General features: G+C 32.7%; 1 protein-coding gene across 1 annotated transcript; it reads right to left on the bottom strand.

Moving 5' to 3' along the window:
- Positions 1–5,110: 5,110 nt before the first annotated feature.
- LOC144848694 (kinesin-II 95 kDa subunit-like) lies at positions 5,111–21,874 on the bottom strand. The gene is made up of 20 exons (XM_078705545.1): positions 21,806–21,874; positions 21,012–21,053; positions 19,702–19,886; positions 18,875–18,999; positions 18,466–18,590; positions 17,664–17,747; positions 17,045–17,124; positions 16,245–16,314; positions 15,729–15,821; positions 14,289–14,509; positions 13,305–13,498; positions 12,621–12,766; positions 11,925–12,122; positions 10,834–10,953; positions 10,546–10,664; positions 9,972–10,088; positions 9,399–9,504; positions 8,766–8,905; positions 6,614–6,658; positions 5,111–5,703 (listed from the first exon to the last, which is right to left on the bottom strand). Exons 2-20 carry the CDS (start codon positions 21,012–21,014, stop codon positions 5,631–5,633), a joined length of 2,244 nt encoding a protein of 747 aa, XP_078561671.1. The 5' UTR covers positions 21,015–21,053; positions 21,806–21,874; the 3' UTR covers positions 5,111–5,630.
- Between the last annotated feature and the right edge of the window lie 1,065 nt (positions 21,875–22,939).

The raw sequence follows: 22,939 nt of genomic DNA, 5'->3' as shown, positions 1-22,939 counted from the left end.
AGTATTGGGGGAAGGGGGAAGTTTTAGGGTGCGGTTTTAGGGTGCGGTTTGGGATGGTGGTATATAAACCTGAAGGCCTCCAGCGCGAAGCAAACCAATCTTCATTTTTTAAATCGCTAATGTCATAATGACATTGTATGGCCTCTATATTCTTTCTCATGAAAATGTGTATGACGGACGTACATTTTGTTCAGCAACTTCTTAGGGGGAGGAAATGTTCAGGGGGAGGAAATGTTCAGGGGAGGAAATGTTCAGGGGGGACAAGCGATTTTCGCACTATTTATTACTATTGGTAAATAATATTCCAAAGTAGGCCGCCTACACTATAGAGGATTACGCGGCTGCGATACTCGAGGTTTGTTGTGGTCTATGTTCAATCAAGGCAATAACAACATTGACTTGGTTTAATCATATCATTAGGCTAATCACAAGATAAAACTGAAACTTCAATGCTAATGCTTTCACCTCATTTTATTTATAAGAATGTCAATCACAAATGGACGACTAAATAATACAATTTATACTGTAACTCCATTTTAAATATTGGCCTAATTGATTAAGCGAATAATACAATTTTTAAAATTATATTAATTAAAACTAATTAAAACTAATCAGCTTTATGCGCTATAAACATGGATACAGGTTAAAAAAAACCCGTACTGACATCTAATAATCACGCACAGTAAATAACTCATACGATACGTGTTATTTTGTGAGGTAATTCACATGCTGATTTTTTTTTCACACAAGAAGAGAGAGGTAGGGGAAAGATAAAGGCAGGCAGTTTAACAAGTGCAATTTATCCACTGCTATAACCAACCACTGTGTGGCGTAACTTCTCTGAAATAAAATTCGTCCTTGTTATACATTAATATATATAAAAAAAGGATAACAATCAAGCCTACACAGTACGTCTATTGGCTTAAATAAAATTCGAATTAACAAACAAATGTATGTTGTTGCAACAAAATTAAGAATATAATACAATAACATTTTTTTCGGATTCCCAATACTAGTTATCTACATTTGTAATTTCCACTTATATTATTATTTTAATTTAACCATGGGTAGTGAGGCATTTAATAATAATAATAACAACTGGTACTTGATATAGCGCATTATGCTGAAAGCCTCAATGCGCTTTACAAAGACAGAAAAATTTCAAATTAAAAAGGTGGGTTTTGAGGAGAGATTTGAAGACACTGGTGGAAGTAGCCTGGCGGATTTCAATAGGCAACGCATTCCATAGAGAAACGAATGCCGAAGAAAATGAACGATTTCCATAAAACTTAGTGGAAGGATGAAATATATGGACAAGAAGAGACTCAGATCCAGATCTCAGAGACCGCTTAGGAACATAAGGTTGAATAAGTTCAGAAATGAACTTAGATGAAGAATTATGAAGAGCATTGACGTGTATGCTATATTTACGTTTTTCCTTTACCAGTAGCTGTAAGAAATAACTAGGGATATGAAATAAGGCAATGGAAACTGAAATAGTTCGTGCGAGGGGGTGTTTGTATGGGGAGGGGGGGGGGGGGGGGGGAGTGGTGTTTTGGGAGATAGGACATACACACAAGGAGTGTCGAAACGCGACAAAAGGAGTGTTGATTTGAAAAGGAAACCAGGGAGAAACAAGGAAATTAGGCATGTGGTTATTAAATGTTGTTGATGATTTGATGATCCAATCATGGAGAAATATCTCCATGATCCAATGAAGACCGAAACGTCGAATCATGACTTCCCTCTAATGCTTAAGTAGGCCTGTTATTTAAATCATTTTCCAAAGTCGGTTTTATTTTTTTTTATCATTTGTTATTACTGTATATTACATTGAGTTAATATTGAGTTGTTTAATTTAATATAAACCTGTAGTGGTCCTTTTCTGAATATTGAATACAATTTTGTTTACATTCTTACGTAATTGCACGTTGTGGGTGAATGGCATCATCCACTTTTACTCTATAATAGGCCATATTTAAATATTGAAATGATTAAACTTGGCGCATCTTCAGAAACACATGAGCATTACAAAATGACTGTACTGTTTCCTAAATCACAGAAAATCAAAATAACTGAACGTGAAACGGAACCAAATTAGGCCTACTTACATAGGTCGCTATAAATTGTCGATACCGATGGTGCAAATTATTTATGTAATAAAACTAATACAATGATAACAATTAATAATAAATAACAATCAACAATAAATAATTATCAAAATTGCACATAAAATTAGCTGGTTATTGTTCCCATGTTGAATGCGTTAGCTTGCAACACATATTAATACGGTATTTTATGGACGGAATATATTCAAACAATATACAATATACAAACAATAAAACACAACAGTATACGATGAAGGGCGCGTGGTTACATAAATTAATTTTAAATCAAAGTACAGATGTTTTCAAGGCATATCAATTATGAATTTGTTCGTTATGAAATATTCTGATTGCACTTTACATTGGAATCGAAAATTTTAAGATTTTCAACCTTTGCTTAATAGCCGATAGATTTCCTCGGGAAATGTCATAATTGTTCATAGTATCAATTTTGTAAGTAGGCCTTTTGTCACATAAAATGTGTTACTCTGTGTACGAAGTTTCTAAGATACTTGACAAATTCAGATACCATAATACGGAACGTGTTTGCTTAAAAAAAGAAGAAAATAAAAATGGCAGAAAGGCATTGAACATTGAGAACACGTCGACATTTAAGCGTGGTTCCCACTAGCGACGCAACGCAAGGACGTAACGCAACGCAAGTGAATTGACCAATCACAAGCGATGGCTTATTCGCTTGTGATTGCTAACTGTCTATAACTTCGCTTGTCATTGGTTAAAACGCTTGCGTTGCGTTTACGTCCTTGCGTTACGTTCTAGTGGGAACCAAGCTTTAATTTATTCTTTAGTTGGTCGCAATAATATATCGTTTGTCGCTTATCGCCAGAATTAGCATACTGTATTATATTATGCAAAACGAGTTGATCTGCCAAAACACCAGTCGAATAAATTATACATCAGTGTGCCAACAGAGAACTTTTTCGACATGCATGAGAGTGTAGCAAAAAGCAACACAAAACTAACTTAGGCCTATTGTTAAGTTACACATTCATTAAAATGGCGTGGTAACTATTGAGTTTACCTGTTCTTACTCGGGACAGATTTATTAAAAGCAGTTATAGTGCTTTTCACGTTACCAAATGTGTATATATGTTTTTATTTTAAATCCAAAGCCAAACTACTGAAAAAAAAGATGTGGGTATCAGTGGCTGGATCTCAATGGAGATACAAAAAAAAAAGCGAAAAGCTAAATCAAAACGATAAAGTAAACAGCCAGAAAAGTTAGCAGAGCTTTCGGGCAACACTAGCCCTTCATCAGTGCAAGTTTTTATTATAATAAAGCAATTACTGACTCACTGAGTATACTAGTGGCCTAAAAGTCGCTTTTGTTTTTCCTGACCTGTTTTTAATGTGTTTTTTTGGTCAAATAAATAAATGAAATATTCGTAAAAATTGGTGGTGTTGTGTATTACTTAAAATTACAAGTTGAGGTGTCAAAAAATATTGTGAAACTTACTTTAAACATATGGTTGACAATGACCGATACTATTCAATTGCCACTATTCATTTTGTGTTTGTTTTCAAAATTTAGAATCATCAAAGGTCAAATTCTTTCAATTGATATAACAATCGTAATTATCTTTTATCATCAATGATACCAAAATGATAACGATGAGTCACGACTTTGAACATCTTCAATTACTGAAAGTCAAAATTGACAGAATTATACAAAAAAACCGGGGAGGGCGGTGGTGAGAGAAAAATCTTTAGCATGGTAACCGTAAATGAAAAAGACGACGCAAACTTCGCCAAAGTTCGCTAGATGTTCTACACATTTTGTGCGTATTGCGGAAGTTTGTCAACTGGTCAACTTTGACACACTCGGAGTTTTCAAACAATTGTTTGCCAGTGTCGACTACGATAATATTAATAATAATAATACATCGCGTTCTTATAGCGTGTAATGCTCAAAGCCTATAAGCGCATCACATTATCACAAGCATCATCACATCACGGTCAATTTTGCTCAAACATATGGAAACATTTTGGTGTTTGTTTTTTTTGTACTAATGTTTGATTTTTGTTAGTAGTGTTACATGTTTAAAGCACTTCTGCTTATTTTGTATCCCATTCCATTATCATATTATGTATTTGTATGTTTTTAATTTGATTATGGAATAAAAATGTCGATGATTGATTGATTGGATTCCATAATTTTGCAGGCAGTAATCAGCTCAGTTTGTGGTTGACCTTACCAGGTACCCATTTGTACACCTGGGTGGATAAAAGCAAGTAGTAAGTAAAGGACACCAGCATTGGTCTCGCAATCAGAAGTTCAACACACTGCGCCACACACTCATAATTACTATTCTTCACAGGTTTAGAAAAGCAGCATCATAGTAACTAGTATTATTCTCATGCAAAATACCAATTTAGAACATATGTCATACAGTTTAAGCTCATCAACCAAGAATTTACACATAATTACAGTGATAGATTCTCGTAAGGTAAACGACAGCAAACAGGAATATACCATAGCATCTAACTCACAGTACCCATATAGGATGGAGGTTGCTATCAAAAGACATGATACCTCACGATGTTTAATGTCGCTAGACGTGATACCCCACAAGGATCAATTAAAATTAGGGGGACTTGTCTGAGTGTGTCCTCTATCATCTGACATTTATATAATCAAATCTCAACTTCACACACAAGTTATTTAATTTTGATTGATAAATGTTCTTAATATAATTCAAATGTTAGTGCTATTATTTATACATATTTCGGTTACACCTAACCACAACTCTTGCCCCACCCACCTCCCTAAATGGATCTGTTCCTCCATCTTTTGAAAGACATTATCATTTCTTCTAGGACCTACATTCCCCCATGTGTATGTATATACAGTATTTGAACACCTGAATATAAAAATCTTTTCAATTCTATACGATGTAAAATATTATTATTTATAATACTAATTAATTAATACAGTGTTTGAAATCATTGTAATGAACTATTTAGTCAATGGACTACAAAGAAAATAATTTAAATGTATTTATTCAATTTTAGGAATGCTAAATGTCATTACACAAATAAAATGTTATGGTAAGCTTATGTCGACTTGGGCCTAAAAGCAACTCAACTCAACCCATCTCAACTGAAAGGAACTAGCGTTTGTGTCGACTGTTTAAGCAACTGAACCGAACTGCAATTAAACGATTATGTCGACAATGGAACTGATTGTAAAACGTGGTTACCATACCGTGGACGATTCATAGTTGATTGCTACTGATTGCGGTTACACACACGGCATGTTTCAGGCCCGTTCAGTTCCTTTCAGTTCTAGAAAAGTAGAACATGTTCAACGCAATCAACATATTTTCTGTTACTTTGAGTTGAGGTCAGAGCGCTTATGTTTATTTATTTCACTATTTTTCAAGAAGGTGACCAAGCCAGCGTGAGCTGACTTTATGGGGCCCTCAATGTCGACACAGTTGAGTTGCGTTTTGTTCCGTGTCGACATAAGCCAACCTTTAGGATACAAAAATTGCACAATATTTGTTACTTGCTGACTAGTCCTCGTGCTGACGGGTACAGTTCAGAGTTCAGTGAGCCCTTCTTAGACGATGGAAACCTGAAAGAAAAATATGTATCAGTATTTTCCATTCCCTGAACAGGAGGATATGTTTAGGTATCATGTCGACATGTTACTGCAGTAACTACATATTTTACTGCAGTAACTACATTTTTTACAGCAAAAATTAATTAGTTTGTTTCAATGTAGAAGTTTATGAGGCAGTAATTGTAATATTATATAAATATCATGTGATTGTATTTGGTCATACATGGTGTATAAACCAAGTTTTTCATTAAACCAAAATAAAAACTAGATTTGAACTCGTCACTATGGACGAGTTAGGTTATTTTTTTAACTTTTTCATCAAAAATGCGCGCAAATTGTCCAATTCGACATGCTCGTATTGACGTAATTTTAAGTCGAAATTGTTTAAAAGTTGGTAAAATTACTAGAAAAGGCTGAAAAAACATAAATCATGTGAACAAAACATGTCTTTAATGCTACGTGCGCACCGCGTGTGGGAATTTTTGACATGCTCAAAATGACATGAAACGCGTGTGCGCGTAACTTTCTGTAAAACAAGCCATTTTTTCAATATATAGTTAGCGCATGACATAAAATTACACTTTGCTAAGTTTCAATTTAAATTGTTGTATTGTCATAGACCTATGTTAAATACCAGAAATTCGTAAAATCGTGCGTAACTTACGCTGCGCGACTCTAAAGTCATATAACGAAGTACAGCTACAGGTCAATCTTATGACAAATTTATACAATCTTATGTTGGCCAGAATTAGAGATACGCTGCGAACAAAATTCATGGAAAGAAAAAAGAATATAGAAAAAAAAAAGATCCTGACAATAACAAGGTGGTTATCCGCCAAGTGCGGATAACCAAAAAGCACTAAATACTATACTACATGGCTTGAGTTAAATACAGCTGCGTAGGTCAAACAGTCAAACTTACATTTTTTTGCTGTTTTTCTCTTTCTTTCCCTTCCCTTTACCAATACTGAAATAAAACAAAGAAATCACAATTATTGAAACCAATCGACTTTATCATTTATAAATTTATTCAATTTTTTATTTCAACGTTACACAACAGTAATTGTTTTGTGCACAATGTACACTCAACTCTCCAATCTGCACGTGGAAATATATCTATCTACCTACACAAGTTATGCATACATACATCGTATCTCAATTAGCTCCCTATTTTATTTTAGATAGGAACCAACAATCAGGTTAATGGAATCAGTCCTTAATATAGAACTAAATGTTATAAAATACTTCAATGACATATTGTCAGTGCTCATTGGTTCGAATCCTGTGAAGACTGACATGATTTTTCTGACACCCAGCGCAAAATGACTTACTATAACATAGGATTCCTAATTTGTGAGTATGTATTTATTGGATGGTGTGCAAAAAAAATTATGGCAGACGAGACAATAGTTGCTGTATTATGAAATGTAAAGATGTTTATCTTGAGTAATTGAATTTTGTGGTAATAATCTGTGTCCATTTGTTCAACTATAACAACTTGGGTTCAATATTATCTTGATAAATCATATCTACACACTGACACTGTCAAGTGTTAATAATAATATTACAATCATTTATATGAGTTATCTTCAATGTAAATATGATATGTGAAGTAGGGTTGAGGAAACAAGTGCAACAATCATACACTATCGTAGAATACTATCTGGCTTAACACGCAATTAAGTTTAACAATTGGAATATACAGTTTTTAATCATAGCTCTTATTACAACATGGGTAAGTGCTATCTTCTGTCTATAGACATATACCAAGCAGACAATCTCTATCAATAACAAAATCAATTATTGATGGAACAGAAGAATTTTGTATATTATGTAAAATAAGTGGTAGTGTTCTCCTAATGCTGGTTTTGCTTGCGAGTTGTACCAAAATAAATCGGCTCACAACTTATATTAACCCTTTCACTGCGGAGCATTATTCCTACCTCTGTGCGTAATATATATTTAAGAAAAACATATGATATTTTAATAAATTGCAAAAAAATACTAATTGAGATAATTGTGTAATTATTTTTGTGGTGTGTGATGGGCAAAGGGTTAGTCTACAGTTAGGTATAAAAAAAAAAAGTAATTTGCATATTGATGACGTCATGTGACGTCATTACAGGTATTTTGGATTTCTTGTTTTTTATCGAATCAATGATAAAAACTATATTTTTTATAAGAATTCTTATGGAATACGTTTTTCCAACTGGATATTGATGAAGATACGTATAACAAATAAAAATATAAAAAAAAATTGAATTATTTTGATTGTTTTATAAAAATTATGCACAAATCAAAGTTTTGGGGCAAAATCGTGAAAATAATGACAGTTTCCAAAAATTCACTATAGTACAAAATCTAACTATTGTTTCAGAATTTTTTTTTTGGGTTTTGTGATAAACACGATGTTGCCCTATTGGGGCTGGTAAATTTTTGTTACTTTCAAAATTGCCGCCATTACGCTACTCAAAACAACTTTCCAAGATAGAAATACTATTATATATACTATACTATATATAATTAATTAATTAATTAACTATAGAGGGCGCATTATTTTCAAGACGATAATACAACTATAGAGGGCCGTTTTTTTTGCTGGAAAATTTTTTTAATGACTTGCAAAAATATTCAAGTTCATCGAAAGAATATAGAGGGTGCTATATATTATAGGCAAATACGATTAAATAATTGTTTTGCCCATACCCGGTATTACCGGGTATACGTATTTCAACGACGTTTGTTTATACCCGGTAGTACCGGGTATACGCAGAGAAGGGGTTAATGATGTCTCACAAAAACATAAAAAACAAAGATTTAAAATCAGACTCAGAATAGGCCATTTTGCAGTTTTAATAATGTCATTTACTTTTGTTGGGGAAAAAATGAACTAAAATAATTATTTCACTTATAAAGAGACAAAATAAATGGTTAAATTTAACCAAAAACCTACCAGACAATTTGAATATTTTTTGCTTTAAATTTCAGTTTTTTCACTAAGTTTGTTATGTAGTATTGCAGCTTATAGGTTTCTTTACCATTTACGGAAATTGAAAACAAAACCTTTAACTTACGAAATATCAATATCTATATCTTCTTCATCTTTAAGGGCGGCATCTAGAGCGGCCTGTACACGTGGTGCAACTGTTGGTCCTTCGTAATCTCGTGTCGTCCTGTTTGGCATGTCAAGGTCAATCTTTAAAATGTTCTCAGCCTTAAAAATATCGTAAATTCTCCATTAGGAAATTTCATCAGTTGCTATATAAACTAATTTACTATCAATAAAGATGATATAACTAGCTTTCTAAAATTAGAGATGCTATAACTAAAGTACTGTACCTATATACCAAAATTCCTATAATTTCTATAAAAATGTCTGTCTCACTATCAAACTTTATGTGACAAAAAAATGTGATGTGCCCATATATGGACATGATGATGTCATATTACTACCATATTTGGGAATATCACCCTTTTTTTTTCAAATTAGTTTGATAGTGTAAACAGAGCTTAAGTTTATTACTTAAGTTGCTATTTACTATAGAATGATACTTGTTTACGCTAAATTTTCTATACAGTACTTAGAAAACATTCTACACTTGATGTGAAACGACTAACATGTGGCTTGCAACATAGTAATAGTTGCCTTCTTCCTTCATTGCTTGAGATTCATCGTTTGTATGTACAACCTGAGGGAAAAACCATACCTTATATCTAGGGTTTGATCCTCTTCGAGCGATCGTCTTGGCATAGTCAGTGATTGGTCTCCTGTTACCTGATGCTGTTACTGGCCTTTTAGCCATTTGTGTAGGCCTAAAATAAAACATGTATTATTAAGTACAGTCAAAATGGATAGGCAGTAAACAAGACTTCCTGCTGCTGTGCTGAATAAAGACACTGTAAAATGCATTCTTACACAACAACTGTCTGGTTAAAACACTAGACAATGGGCATGGACGTACATGTGCAGTAACTGTACTGAGTGAAGAAGCTACTTGTGTTTTACCCTGAAGCCTATAGCTTGTTTTAATGGGGTTTTTTCAGTCAGTATTTTCAACATAGCAACCACAGTACCCCATCTCCAAGTACTGTTTTAATTTTTTTTTTTATTCTTTAGTAGGCTTACATCCCTATATGGGCAACGCCCAACATTGTATGGTTTATGAAATGTTGACTGCACCACCAAAAACTGATAGTATTCAGTTTAAAGAGTAAGCACTAATATTTATAATGTGTGAAACAAAATTGAGAGGCAACAGTAAATAAGTAAATATGTCTACCCTTCTGTTTTCGCTAGAGGTTTCAGGCTCCACTGGTCACCTTCTTCATCAAATTCTGCTCGACTCGAAATCTTTGCTTTCTCCTCAGGTGGGATAAAATTCTCAATTATCAATAATCTAAATCAATAGAAACAAAGATATAAAAGCTAACATAGATTTTTTTTAATGAACAAGCTGAACTACATAAGTTCTGGTAAAATATACTAGCTTGGAAATAAAAACTATGCCAGTTATATTTCTGCTGCTTTTGAATATTTGGGGGAAAACACCCAATTACTACAAAAACACACACAACTATTTCAGTATGAATTTCATCATATTTCCCATTATACAGTTGTTAGTATAAGCCCATGGAAATATAATTGAGTTGAGTATACTGTAATATCTGATGGTTTATGGTATGATTTTAAATTTATAATGCAAAAAAAAATGTCTGAAACGATTGTTTTTCTATTTAGATGTTGAGTTTTCAAATAATTAAAGGTGAAAAATAATATTAATAATGATGATCTAGACCGCCAATAAGTATTCAATTTTTAATTGATAGGTAATATTGTATGTGTGTAAACTTTACTTGAGTTTAAGTTCACGGGTCAACTCATTCTGCGTCTGTTCCAGATTTTGTCGTTCCATTAAATGCTCTTCTTGCAAATCTTGTATTTCGCATTTTACGCGTTGAAGCTTCCCAAACAACTACACAAAGAACAAAATATTCAAAAAGTGTATTTTTCAAAATACCAAATATCGTTTTAAACAATTATTTTAAAGTAAATGGATACAGTAACCTATGCTCAGCACAATTATGATTGTGATTATGCAGTAAAAATGTTCATAATACAGGATAAAATAAAACGTGACATACCTTCTTTAAATTTTTTGTCTTGATATCGACTTCTTGTTGTAAGGAACCATATGTGTCTTTAAGTACTTTATGGATATCATGTTTTTCTTCCAAGGCTTGCTCCATTTCTCGTTCTTTACGCTGTTAAATCAAAGAGATTCCTTTTTTACATATAAATATGAGCAAGTTTTTAGTTCATTCATCAATATAGGGAATTATTTTTGAAGGGTGCTTTTTTAAAAAGGCAGCTTAGCAGGTATGATCTACAATATTATTATATTATGAGGGTGTGTGGCGCAGTGTGTTGGATGTTGGATAACTGATCGTGGTTCAAATTCAACTCTCGCAGCATTGCTTGTATCCTTTAGAAAAAACACTTTACTTACATTTGCCTCTCTCCACCCAGGTGTATAAAATGGGTACCGGTAAGATCAAGACACAACTTTGCACTGATTACTAGCTGCATTATTTTGGGAGTATGTTTGATCCAAAAACCGGGACCGAGATAATAATATGTACAGCGCATTGAGAGCGTTGGCCTAGTTTCTGAAAATTGCTCGTCGACATAGCTACCTAATTAATATTCATGATGCTTTTTAATTGGGTCGAGGAATTCTTAAATGTGCTTTCTAAAGATATTTTTGGAGCTGAGAATAATTTCCCTCTGCTTATAATAGTATATAACTTTAACAATTTAGGGTGAAAACTTGTCCAAATATGCTCTTCTGGGCATGGGAACAACAAAAACCTTTTCAGCTGAGACATTCTTTGACGAGTGTTTGAAATACTTTAGAGCAAGAACTTATGCGCAGAGGGTGCTTGGAATATTTAGCCATCTAGAGAAGGAAGTCTTTAAATAACTATTTTGCCATTTAGAGGAAAAATATATCTCAACTGGGAGCTTACAGTCAGCACATTTGGATCAGGAACTTATTTAAAAGAATATTAGACAAGGAATGAAAGAAATCACTTAAATATAGTAGTGATATGCTCAAATATGTTAGTGATATGACATCATCATGTCCATATATGGGCTCATCACATTTTTTGTCACATAAACTTTGATAGTGTATATAGAACTATTTTGTTATCTTTAATATAAAGACTCTAACGTGTTGCTCTGCTAACTGTAGATGCTTTTTCTCCAACTCTTTCTCCTGCTCATTCGTGTGGTCTATGATACTTTTACCACCAACTAATAGTTTACTCTCCATTGCTTTGATCTTGGAGTTGAGAGCGTCTTGTGCCTGATGTTGTTTCTTTAGGTCAGTCTGCTTTAACTTGATTTCTGATAAAATCTTTTCTTTTTCCTGTAGTTAAAAAATAATTTTTCAATCACTATCCAATCAAAAGATTTAGAGTCACTCAGTGAAGCAATTATTTACTAAATTTACCAAAGGACCTAGAATCGACAAAATTCAATCGTAAATCATTGACAAAAAACTGTTTCTTTTCTTTCATTCCAGATAGTGACTCATCATCAAGGAAAAAGATTCTAGGACAAATCTCTAGACTAAAGGCATATTGGATTGGTCACTTGCAAACACCTCACACTGCTTGCATATAAACAGTGAGGATTTTGAGGAGTTTTATCTTCTAAAAAAAACCCCAGTCAAATATGCCAAATTATCTTGGATAACTACCTACTAAACATTACAACTACCCAACTACAAATCAAGCTACTAAAGGGATAAATGGCTAGAGTAATATGCCGAGGGATAATTCATCAAATTTAGTTGTCCAGGGGTAGAGTTGTCCAACTAGTGTAACTTAATCTTAAATAACATAAAATCAAGGTACCAACAAACCTCTGCTATCATATTCTGATTAGCAAGAATCGTCTGCCTCTCATGCTCTAGTTTCTGCTGAGCCTCTTTGTATAATTCAGCCTCGTCCATCACTTCAACTTCATCATCACTATCTTCTTCTATTTCTCCATCTGATCCGGGTTCTCCTGGAAATGTATCATTTTTATTACATAGTGGCTGCATTTACACCTAGGCATGAATTCACACTATCTATGCCTAAATAGGGGGCACTATGGCTATTGATAAAATACTAATGTTTCGATTGGCTGAATGGGCAGGTCCTGCAGAAGCTAAGGCGTTAGGCCAGCATTCAAAACCCATTGGTACCATTTTTGGCATCATTGCCTAGAGGGATATTGTTTTTGGTTTTTAGGTTTCGAGGGCTGGAAGGCCCGATCTTCTCAACAGGCGTAAATATAGTGTGGACGTATTTTTATTATATTAAATATACTGCAAATATATTAAAAAAAAACAGAGAACTGACAAAAAGTACACAGCATTTCGCAAGTGAGTTGGCAAGCGAAAGTTCAATAATACATCACTTGTGATTGGTCAAGTTACTTGTGTTGTGCTTACATCCTTACTTTGAATCCTAGTGGGAACGAAGCATAATCTATCAAAATTGATTGATAAATTGAGCTTTACAATCTAGCTATTATTAAACAGGTATTATGTTTATGTTACCTTGTCTTCCTCCTCTGTTCTTTTTACGTTTCCTCTTTCCTACTGACGATCCTACACCACCACCTCCTCCTCCTTTTTTGGTGAGTTCAGCCTTTAACCTTGAGATTTCATCTTGGAACTCACGCAGCAGCGCATCTTTTGGATCTTCATTTATCTTTGGTTTATTCTTGATATTCTTTGCACGATTAGCATACCTAACAAAATATCAATAATATATAATAAGTAAATCTCAATATTTCATTCTAATAATAAAATATTTTATTTATTTATTATTACAACAGGGATGCAACAGATGATGTTGAAGGATACCAATGATGATGATTGATAATGATGAAGATTATGATTAGAATCAGAAAGTGGCTGAGCGATTAAGGCAGAGGCACTGCATATTTATTATTTTATTTCACATACGTATATGATGAGTTTGTGACAGTGGCTGTGTGTGGACTAGTACACCAGGGTAACCCCCTACTTGTCTCGAAAATGTACTAGGTTCTTTAAAGTGCACATGAGCCAGATGTGTACACTGGACCTACGGTTTATAGTCCTTATCCGAGAAGACTTGTTCTACCACCAGAACCATGGAGCGAGTGAGTCTCGAACCCTTGCCAATGTTATTAATGTAGATGTGTAAATTAAGATTTTCAGTTTTTGGTTAAATCCTTAGTAATAATTTAATTAATATCTTTAGTATTAAGTTTCATTGTCATTGTCAAGATAAACTCTTGTTGTTAATTGTTTAATTGCTAAATAGTGTATAATGTCTTATGGTCTTGTCGAAAAACATCATTGAGGTGAACAAGTGTTACCGTGATTAAATCAAGTTTTTATTATTATTATTATTATTATGGCAACGTATTACGGTTCCACTGTCTTAACCGCTCGGCCACTCACTCGCTCTAATAAATAAATGTTAGTGATACAATTAAATAGATGGCTGTACAGTCAACTATTTCAATCTTCACAGCAAAATGAATTGTATACCTTAGTGTGGTAATGCTTTCATTAAAATTATAACTGGCAGGCCCAATGTTGGCTACCATCACGGTTCTAGCGTTGCCACCTAAGGAGTCTTGCAGAAGACGGGTTAGCTTGGAATCACGGTAGGGTATGTGTGAGCTACGTCCATCAACAAGAGCTGAGATGACATTGCTTAGTGCCGACAGCGACAGGTTGATCTTTGTCGCTTCTTTTAAACGTACACCCTGCAGGATAAAATCATTTAATTAAAAATATTGGTATGGATTTATTTAATAATTTAATACCATCGTTAATGAAGGATGGTCCATTTGTTAAAACTTATGGCGTTTTATAACTAAAACATTTCTATAACAAAATCTCTCTATAGAGGTTGAGGAATAAGGTAATAATAACATTAATAATTTTTCCAAAAAAAAAAAAAATTATCTCAAATAATCGGAACATAATCCTTGTTTAAAGTAGTACATTTAAAAACAATATACAGTATAAAAATGAAGTGACCAAATCCTGAATGAAAAGATAGTATTTGTTGTTTGATAAAAAAATAACACGAATTAAAGATTAAAGATCAGATTTCTTAGTTAGTAGGTTGATTTTAAGACAGTACTATTATAATAGAGTGAAATCCCTCCTGTAGGATACCCATATTCAAGGGAGACTTGTCTATGAAACATACGAGGGACAACATATTATGTCTTAACACTACAGATAACTCCTATTCAGCACACACAACTAAGGGGACACTTTTGACCTCTTGAAGCCTATTTACATTCTCTGATTTGTATAGAAACAATAAAACAGAAACAGAAAAAAGGAATTATAATATACCAAATTAAATAAAAATTACCAATTTCATTCATAATATTTTTCACCAAAACCATACATATTTTTGTATAATCCAGAAACCAAATAAAAATTACAGTATCCACATGAAGTAAAAATATGAATTATTCAAAAAATGCATGAATAAAAGGAAACCAATATTTTATTTGAGAATTATGAATTAGTATTTATAAAATAACCTACTTACAAAAACAAATGATCACTGTATGTTTATGATTTAAAAAAAAACAGTACATTTAAATTATGCAAAAAGCAGCTGCACTAATAGTAACACTGATTACATTATTACTTAGTATTGTTATTTTTAGCATTTTTTTGTATATTGGTCAGAATAAATACAGTTGATTAACAGTTTTAATATATTTAGGGATCATGTCAAAAATAATCTACTGCAGTTACTGCAGTAACTTCAATTTAATTACTCTAAATGTATATTTACTCTATAACTGTTTATGCAATATATAGCACATTTTGGAGGTTATCATACACACTGTTTTTTCCAATGGCATCTGAATTTTTTTAATAATACAGTATAGGAAAAATTAGTTACTGCAGTAACTGCAGTAGATAATTTTATTATGATCCCTTAGCAATACTTACTGTTGCACCTGTCTTTCCCTGTCGTTCACTGCCTGCTAAATCTACCAAGTTCAATTTGCCTACACATATATGGTTCTCACCGTCTAATCCCACCTACAGTATAAGCAAAGATTCCACAATAAATTCATACATTTCTTTGGTTAAAATACCTATTGACTGGCCTTGCCAAAACACTAAACAAAATATGAGCTTTTATTTTAGTTTCTCATTTCTAATTCTAATATTCCTGCCCATAGGAAGTCCATTTCTGTGACTGGGCCATAAAACTTCTGAGATGGTGAATAGTGTAAATGGGATATTTAAATGAAATTTTTTAAACAACTTTTTATCATTAACTTCTAAATTGTAATTGCAAGTTGTGTGCAAAAATGTGTGTGTATTCTGTATATGAATTTTTGCTTATATTTTATATTTATCTGTTTTTTTTATCTGATTTGGCAATCTTTTAGATGAATTTTCATTGTTATTTTATTATGATAATGGACAAATAAAGCTTTTCAGTATAAGTATACCTACCTGACTACATTCGATTGTGATTATGAATATGGCATGAGATCTTGAACTGTGCTCATTCATATTGGTAGCTCTGAGTATAAAATCACATACAAAAAATGAATATACAATCAGAATAGAATAAAGAATATTTAACAGTAGATTGAGTTGAAAGATTGAGTGTTCTATTTTAAGGAATCGGAACTGGGCTATAGCAGGACATTCGACTTTCAATAAATGAAAATATTCGCAAAAGCATTGCTTTATAATAATAGTGATAAATTTCAATTTAATGTAACGCAAAATGCAGGGCGCTTTTAAGCGATAAATATTATTAATTGTTGCATGTTTTTTTAGTGAAAGTCCCTAATGATCAGCTTCGGCTGGATGGACCATTGTTAAATATTGTTGAAATAAAATAAACACACAACTTTGTTTTTTCAAAAGATAACACATCTACTGTTGGTTTGCTTTCATCTTGAATCAACATCGGGTGGGGAGGGAATATTCAACACAAATAAACAACCAACCAATTATCACTATAAATAACTACTAGTACCAACCAATAGAGCACAATTAGATTTACACACTCAAATAAACTGCTAACCAATTGAGGGCGGTATCAATAATTGTCAATATAAATAACTACTAGTATCAACCAATAGAGGGCACAATTAGATGTACACACTCACCCTACAGATCTGTTACTGTTCCCTACGTTCAACACAAATAAACCACCAACCAATTGAGGGCGCAATCAATTGTCACTATAAATAACTACTAATACCAACCAATAGAGGGCACAATAAATTTTACAAACTCACCCTACAGATCTGTTAGTGTTCCCTACGTTCATAACATGTTCAATCTCTTTGATACTTTTGGTAACAAAGGATGATAAATCCTGAAAAACACAAAAGTTAATTCATTCATTTTAATTCAGTTCATTAAATTATACAACTTATAAACAATAGGACATAAATGAAAAAAGGTACAAGAAAACAATATTATTTAATAAACTGAGGATATTACCAAAGAAAAAAACTTTCCACTGAGGACCTCCAATATTTATATTTTTGTTTCTATTTAAAATCAATCAAAGATTGTTTTCAAAATTCTTTATCTTAATATAGTATAGTCAATACCAAAAAATGAAATTTTTTAAATAATCTTATTTACATTTTTGTATATATATTTATATTGGCTTATATTTTATAGTTTAGTTATTTTATTTTCAACCTGTTATTGATGTTTTACACTGTTGGCTTGAAATAAAGAATAAATAAAGAATAAAAAAAAAAAAATTCCTCCAATTAGTGCGATAATAAAAATATAAAATATAATAAAATATGGTTTGGACCAGATATTAAGTTGTTACTGCTCTAAAGCATCGACTAAAAAAATATTCCAATACACAGTAAAATATAACGCTAAATCGTATACCTTTACATAAACTCCTGTGTCAGCACGTTCTTTTAAGTCTAGTCTCTTACTTTGGTCCTTTGCTAATAAATCTCGAATTTCTTCCTAAGGAATTAAAATAGGTTTTAATAATAATATATGACACATGCATCACATATGACAAAAAAATAATGCACCATGATACACTGTATCATGGTGCATTTTTTCCTAGATACAGGAAATATATAGACATTTATAATTGAATGAGTCAAAGTATGCATCGCATGACTAAAAGGAACCATAGATCACAATTTTTACAAAATAATAATGAACATGATACACTGTATTAAGAAATTCACAATTTCCTATATACAGTAGGGAATATATCAGTTCAAATTACATAGAATTATTCATCTTGTTCATTTACATTGAATGATGATAGGATATTAAGCTCATGAAATAAATATATACGGCTAATGAATATTTAATGAAGGAGTTCATTTTATAGAATAATTCATTAATTTTGACTTACTATAGAAGATTATTAAAAAATTGGAAGAGAATTACTGTAAATTATCTTCCAATTTCTTTTCAGAGAAAGAAACGATACATATTATTATTAACAAATGGTGATCTCAAAACCAATGAGTGTGAGTTAGAATTTCAATTAATTAACAGTTATATATTTAGCCTTCTGTAGGTAAGAGATGTTGGCTTCTTCTTTTTTCTTTACTATGGTCACAAAGAGAAACCAATATGGCGCAGTGGGAATGAACCAGAATTGAACATAATGTGTCATCAGTCCAGTCCTGAAATCCATCCCTGTGTAGCAAACCTAACTTACCTGATAAATTTCTAAATACGATGCCCTTACTAAAAACTGTTGGTCTTGACTACGGGCAATGTGAGTGAATATATGGTCGAAAGAGTTTGGTATCACACCTCTTTTTTCAACATCGCCCCGCACACCTAGAAACCAAAAAAAAAAAAATTAATGTGGTTCAGTATTGTAGATGGAGAATTTACCTCATCATTCCCTTCACAAAAAAATTCCAAAGTTTACAAACACTAAACAAAACACAGTTGCTGATGCTTGGATGTGGAAAAACTCCAAAGTTTTGCCTGGCAATGTGAAAGAGGCAATACTATAATATAGTATATAAACAAATTAAAAATTGCATCTTTATTGGTAACAAAGGGCAACATTATTAAAACTATGTCTTTTGAGCTCTATTTATTCAAAAAATGATTACCTTCCATGGTGTAAGTCTTCCCAGTACCTGTCTGTCCATATGCAAAGATTGTACCATTAAAACCATTCAAAACAGACTCCACCAAGGGGCGGAATGTCTCATCATATAACGCCTTTTGTATCGAACTGAAATCAATTTATTTGTTGTGAAAAGAGTGTGACCCTTTTAGAATATTCACAAACAATCCAACAAACAGATCCAGAAATAAACATACCCACAAACAAACAACAACATACCCACAAACAAACATACCCACAAACAAACATACTCACAAACAAACATACTCACAAACAAACATACTCACAAACAAACCAACAACATACTCACAAACAAACCAACAACATACCCACAAACAAACCAACAACATACGCACAAACTAACAAACCCACAAATAAACCCACAAATATACAGGGGTGAAACATTTCCTCCAAGGCAGAGGTGAACAATTTAGGGCATTTAGGCATCAATGGTTAACAATCCTAATAATACTAAAAAAGTTTCTTAACAAATCCAATCCTTTCTTCATTATGTTTTTGTATTTTAAAATGTTCTGAATTGATGATACTGGCTGTGTGCGTTTAGTGCTCGAGCAGAGGGATCTCCCACTGTGCTTAAAATTACATACTGTATATTCAATTCACGATATTTTTTTTAAATAGTTAAAAAATATGAGGCAAGAATTCTTACCAAATTTGATTCAGATGCTTTCTATAATATATTTTCAAAAAAATACATTTAAGCCTAGGCTGAATGTCGATGGATTTAATGTAATCGCATGTTGTATTGGTTGCATTGGTTGCGATATTAAAATGTTCAAATGCACTTACTTCCAATCGTAAACTGCATCAAAGGTAAAATTTCTTGATGCCTCGCCTTGACTGTTTGGATTACTAAGCAGAACCACGCCTTTCTTTACATCCATCTCAACAATGCGTTTATGGCCAGCAGCTGTTTCTTTGCTGTTAAGTGGACGACATCTCACAACAACTTTGATGCTCTCCGCTTTTTTAGACTGAATGAAAAAAAAAATTAAGTCAAAAGAACCGTTAATTTCTTATTCCTAATTTATCATTTTGCTGTCAGGTCAATTATTACAGTGAAATTTAATTAAAGATGTATTGTCCCTTTGACTAAATCCAAAAAAATTAAAAAAAAAGATTTCGAAAAAAGTGGGTCATTTTGAATTATCATAATAGTTATAAACTTTCACCAAAAATTAGTCGGAAAAAAAATCATTTAACTGAAATACAGACGTTTTTTTGTTCAAAAAATAACTTACAGTCAAAGTTTTCGATCAAAACATATCTCATAGTGCAATGCGCTTGTTTGGCTACTCTGTATGCATAATCATAAAACTTCTTCGCGATCTGTGTGAAAACACCTTCTCAACCGTGATGAGTTGTAAACAATCCTAATTAGCATCATGCATAATGCATACTCGTGGTTTGAAATCTTTGTTTACTTTCGCTCGCGACGATTTTCCAGACGAAATGTAATCAAATTAATTTACCTGTTAATTACGTAAACTTGTTGTTTTTGGCTCGAATTTTCGACTTAAAGTGAATAACTTTGATATGGCCAATTTAAAAATTAGAATATTTTGACCTTCTTTTTTGTGTTTCAAGGGACAATGCATCTTTAATATGTATTGAAGACTGTGTATTCCATTATAATCTTTTCTGGGTATCTCAAGGTATGATAAAAAGTTTTTTTTGTGGAACAAAATCACACATTATGATGAAGTTGGACCATCCACTTTCACATACTTCTTTTTTCAACTGAGGGTAGCGGCGTTACAGTAATTTATGTGTTAAGTTATAGTTATTGTTATTATTAAATCATGGGTGGTGGGGAACTTTTTGTGCATTGTGAAATCATAGACAGTTGTAAATCAGCATGAAACACTATAACTTTTTAAAATTGCAATGCAAAAGACAGGACATTAGGTAAGTTCAGCATCTCCTTTTATAATTGTTCAAAATCTTGAATCCACCACTGACAATAGACCATTGACCAGTATCTGTACAGCAAAGAGACGGGTTTTGTATTGCAGCTACAGTATGGTGTTCAATGCCCCAAAAACCTTGCTATTCTTTCGATTTGTCATAAACCTTTTAAAAATTATAATGTATCTCACCATTTTTCTTGTCTTTCAGAACAAACACTTTATGAAAACACACTGTAAGAAAATTATATTTAATTGAAAGTTCTTTATGAAATGTCAATCCAAAATGCCTATTCATAATTAATAAAGAAAAATAACATTTTACATTTCTTTGATTCATTGCATCATCATGATCTTTCCCTCTAGGCTAGGCAAGTCTTACTTCTTTTTGAGCTAGCTAGGGATAGGCCTTCTATCCTAGGCCTAGCTAGGCCTTGTTTCTCAAAATGTATTCGACAATTGTTTAATACAACAAAGCGGCTAGGCCTAGCCTACATCCATCCATCCGCCTACATCCATCCATCCCCCCACATTTAGTAGTAGTAGCTAGGCCTAGAGTTAGTTAGGCTAGGTTAGGCTAGTTAGTTAGGCCTAGTACTAGGCCTACTAGGCTAGATATTAGTAGGCTAGAGTAGAGGCTATATTAATATTATTTTTCCTAGCAACGCTTAAATTAAGACCATTCACCTCCCTTTTTGAATAACTTCTGTGAAGGCCGCCAACATCCACAAGGGAAGGATGTTAGCTCTGACTGAGCTAGGGAGTCTTTGCCCAGATAGCTAGCTAGGCCTAGGCTAACCTAACCACTAGGCCTAGCCTATCTAGGCCTAGCCTAGCCTAGGCCCTCTCCTGCTGACTGAGACTGAGTGAAGACGAGGTTGGTTGAAATTTTGATGATTCATATGGGACAATAATTCATTATGTTAGCAAGTTTTACTAGGTGGTTTATGAAAATAACATATACAACTACAAATGGTTTTACTTACCAAAATAAATAATATCTTTGCAAATAAATTCACATTTTCCACACACTGTTGTGCTTCGCGATAGAAAATTTAACGGAATTTGTACGCATGCGTAGACGATGATCGCCTTTATTTTGACCAAAAGTACTTGAGAAACCGGAAGCTTACATAACAACAGTAAACAAACATTTTTTGATGAAAAAAAAAACCATAATAAAGAAACACTATTCTATTTTATTATATATGATATTATTTATATATTTACAAGAATTATTATTATTGTCAAGTCACACAGTTCTCTTAAGCATAAACTATCTATTTATTGTTTTGGTTTGTTTTCAATATAAGTTTGATTTTATTTGTATTTGTATGTATTTTTCACTTAGATAGATACAGGATATTGTTATTATACAAATAAAAATATTTTTCAATTATCCTTAATTTAAAAACTCGAGCAAACCATGGATTAAGGAATTCTATATCTTTAATCCATGAGCACTTTGGTATTGTGCATTAACCATGCTGATGATGATTGTATTTTGTATATGGATGTTTCTGTTTATTGTATTAATATGCATTTATAATGTACACATTATTATCTAACTTGCTTGTTTAAAGGACCCCATTGGAATTAAGCTGTTTCAGCTTTATGGGTCATCCTGGTATTTTTGTTGTATTGAGTACCGAATAAAACAAACAAACAAACAAAATCTTGTTTAAGTTTGCTAGTGTAGCCTATTCAGAGACTGATTGCTTTTAAAACATGAATAAATAGTTTGGAGAATTCTGCTGTAATACCAGTCATACCTTCTTTGATAATTACGAACCTAAATCAGGTGATTCGAGAGAAAAAAAATGCAAAACAAATTTTGTGTGGGTGGTGGATAATTTTTTCATATAGCGCGAAAATAAAAACAAACAAAAGTAACTGTGTCATCACATAACTTTGTTGGCCACGCCGTTACACTTTTTTAAAGTCTCCTACCCGCGTGTGAATACGCAATGAATATAGACTCCACTGGATAATAATCTCGTCAGAAAGTGATTTTACTATTTTTGTAAAACTGTTTTGTTCTTAATTTAATTGTTTGTTTACTGGACAAATTGAGAGTGCCAATCTTTTCAAATTTGTCTAACGTCACTCCACAGGCAGCG

This window comes from Antedon bifida, chromosome 7, assembly GCF_963402885.1.
Source record: "Antedon bifida chromosome 7, ecAntBifi1.1, whole genome shotgun sequence".
In the NCBI taxonomy this organism is placed as follows: Eukaryota; Metazoa; Echinodermata; class Crinoidea; order Comatulida; family Antedonidae; genus Antedon; species Antedon bifida.
The sequence above is the reverse complement of the archived record's forward strand: the minus strand, read 5'-3'. Positions and strand labels throughout refer to the sequence as shown.

Excerpts from the sequence above, each read along its gene's own strand:
- LOC144848694 (XM_078705545.1), bottom strand. Across the intron at positions 18,591-18,874 it reads GAAGACTTACACCATGGAAG|GTGTGCGGGGCGATGTTGAA; the intron begins GTAATCATTTTT and ends TTTGGTTTCTAG. Across the intron at positions 17,125-17,663 it reads ACACAGGAGTTTATGTAAAG|GATTTATCATCCTTTGTTAC; the intron begins GTATACGATTTA and ends TGTGTTTTTCAG.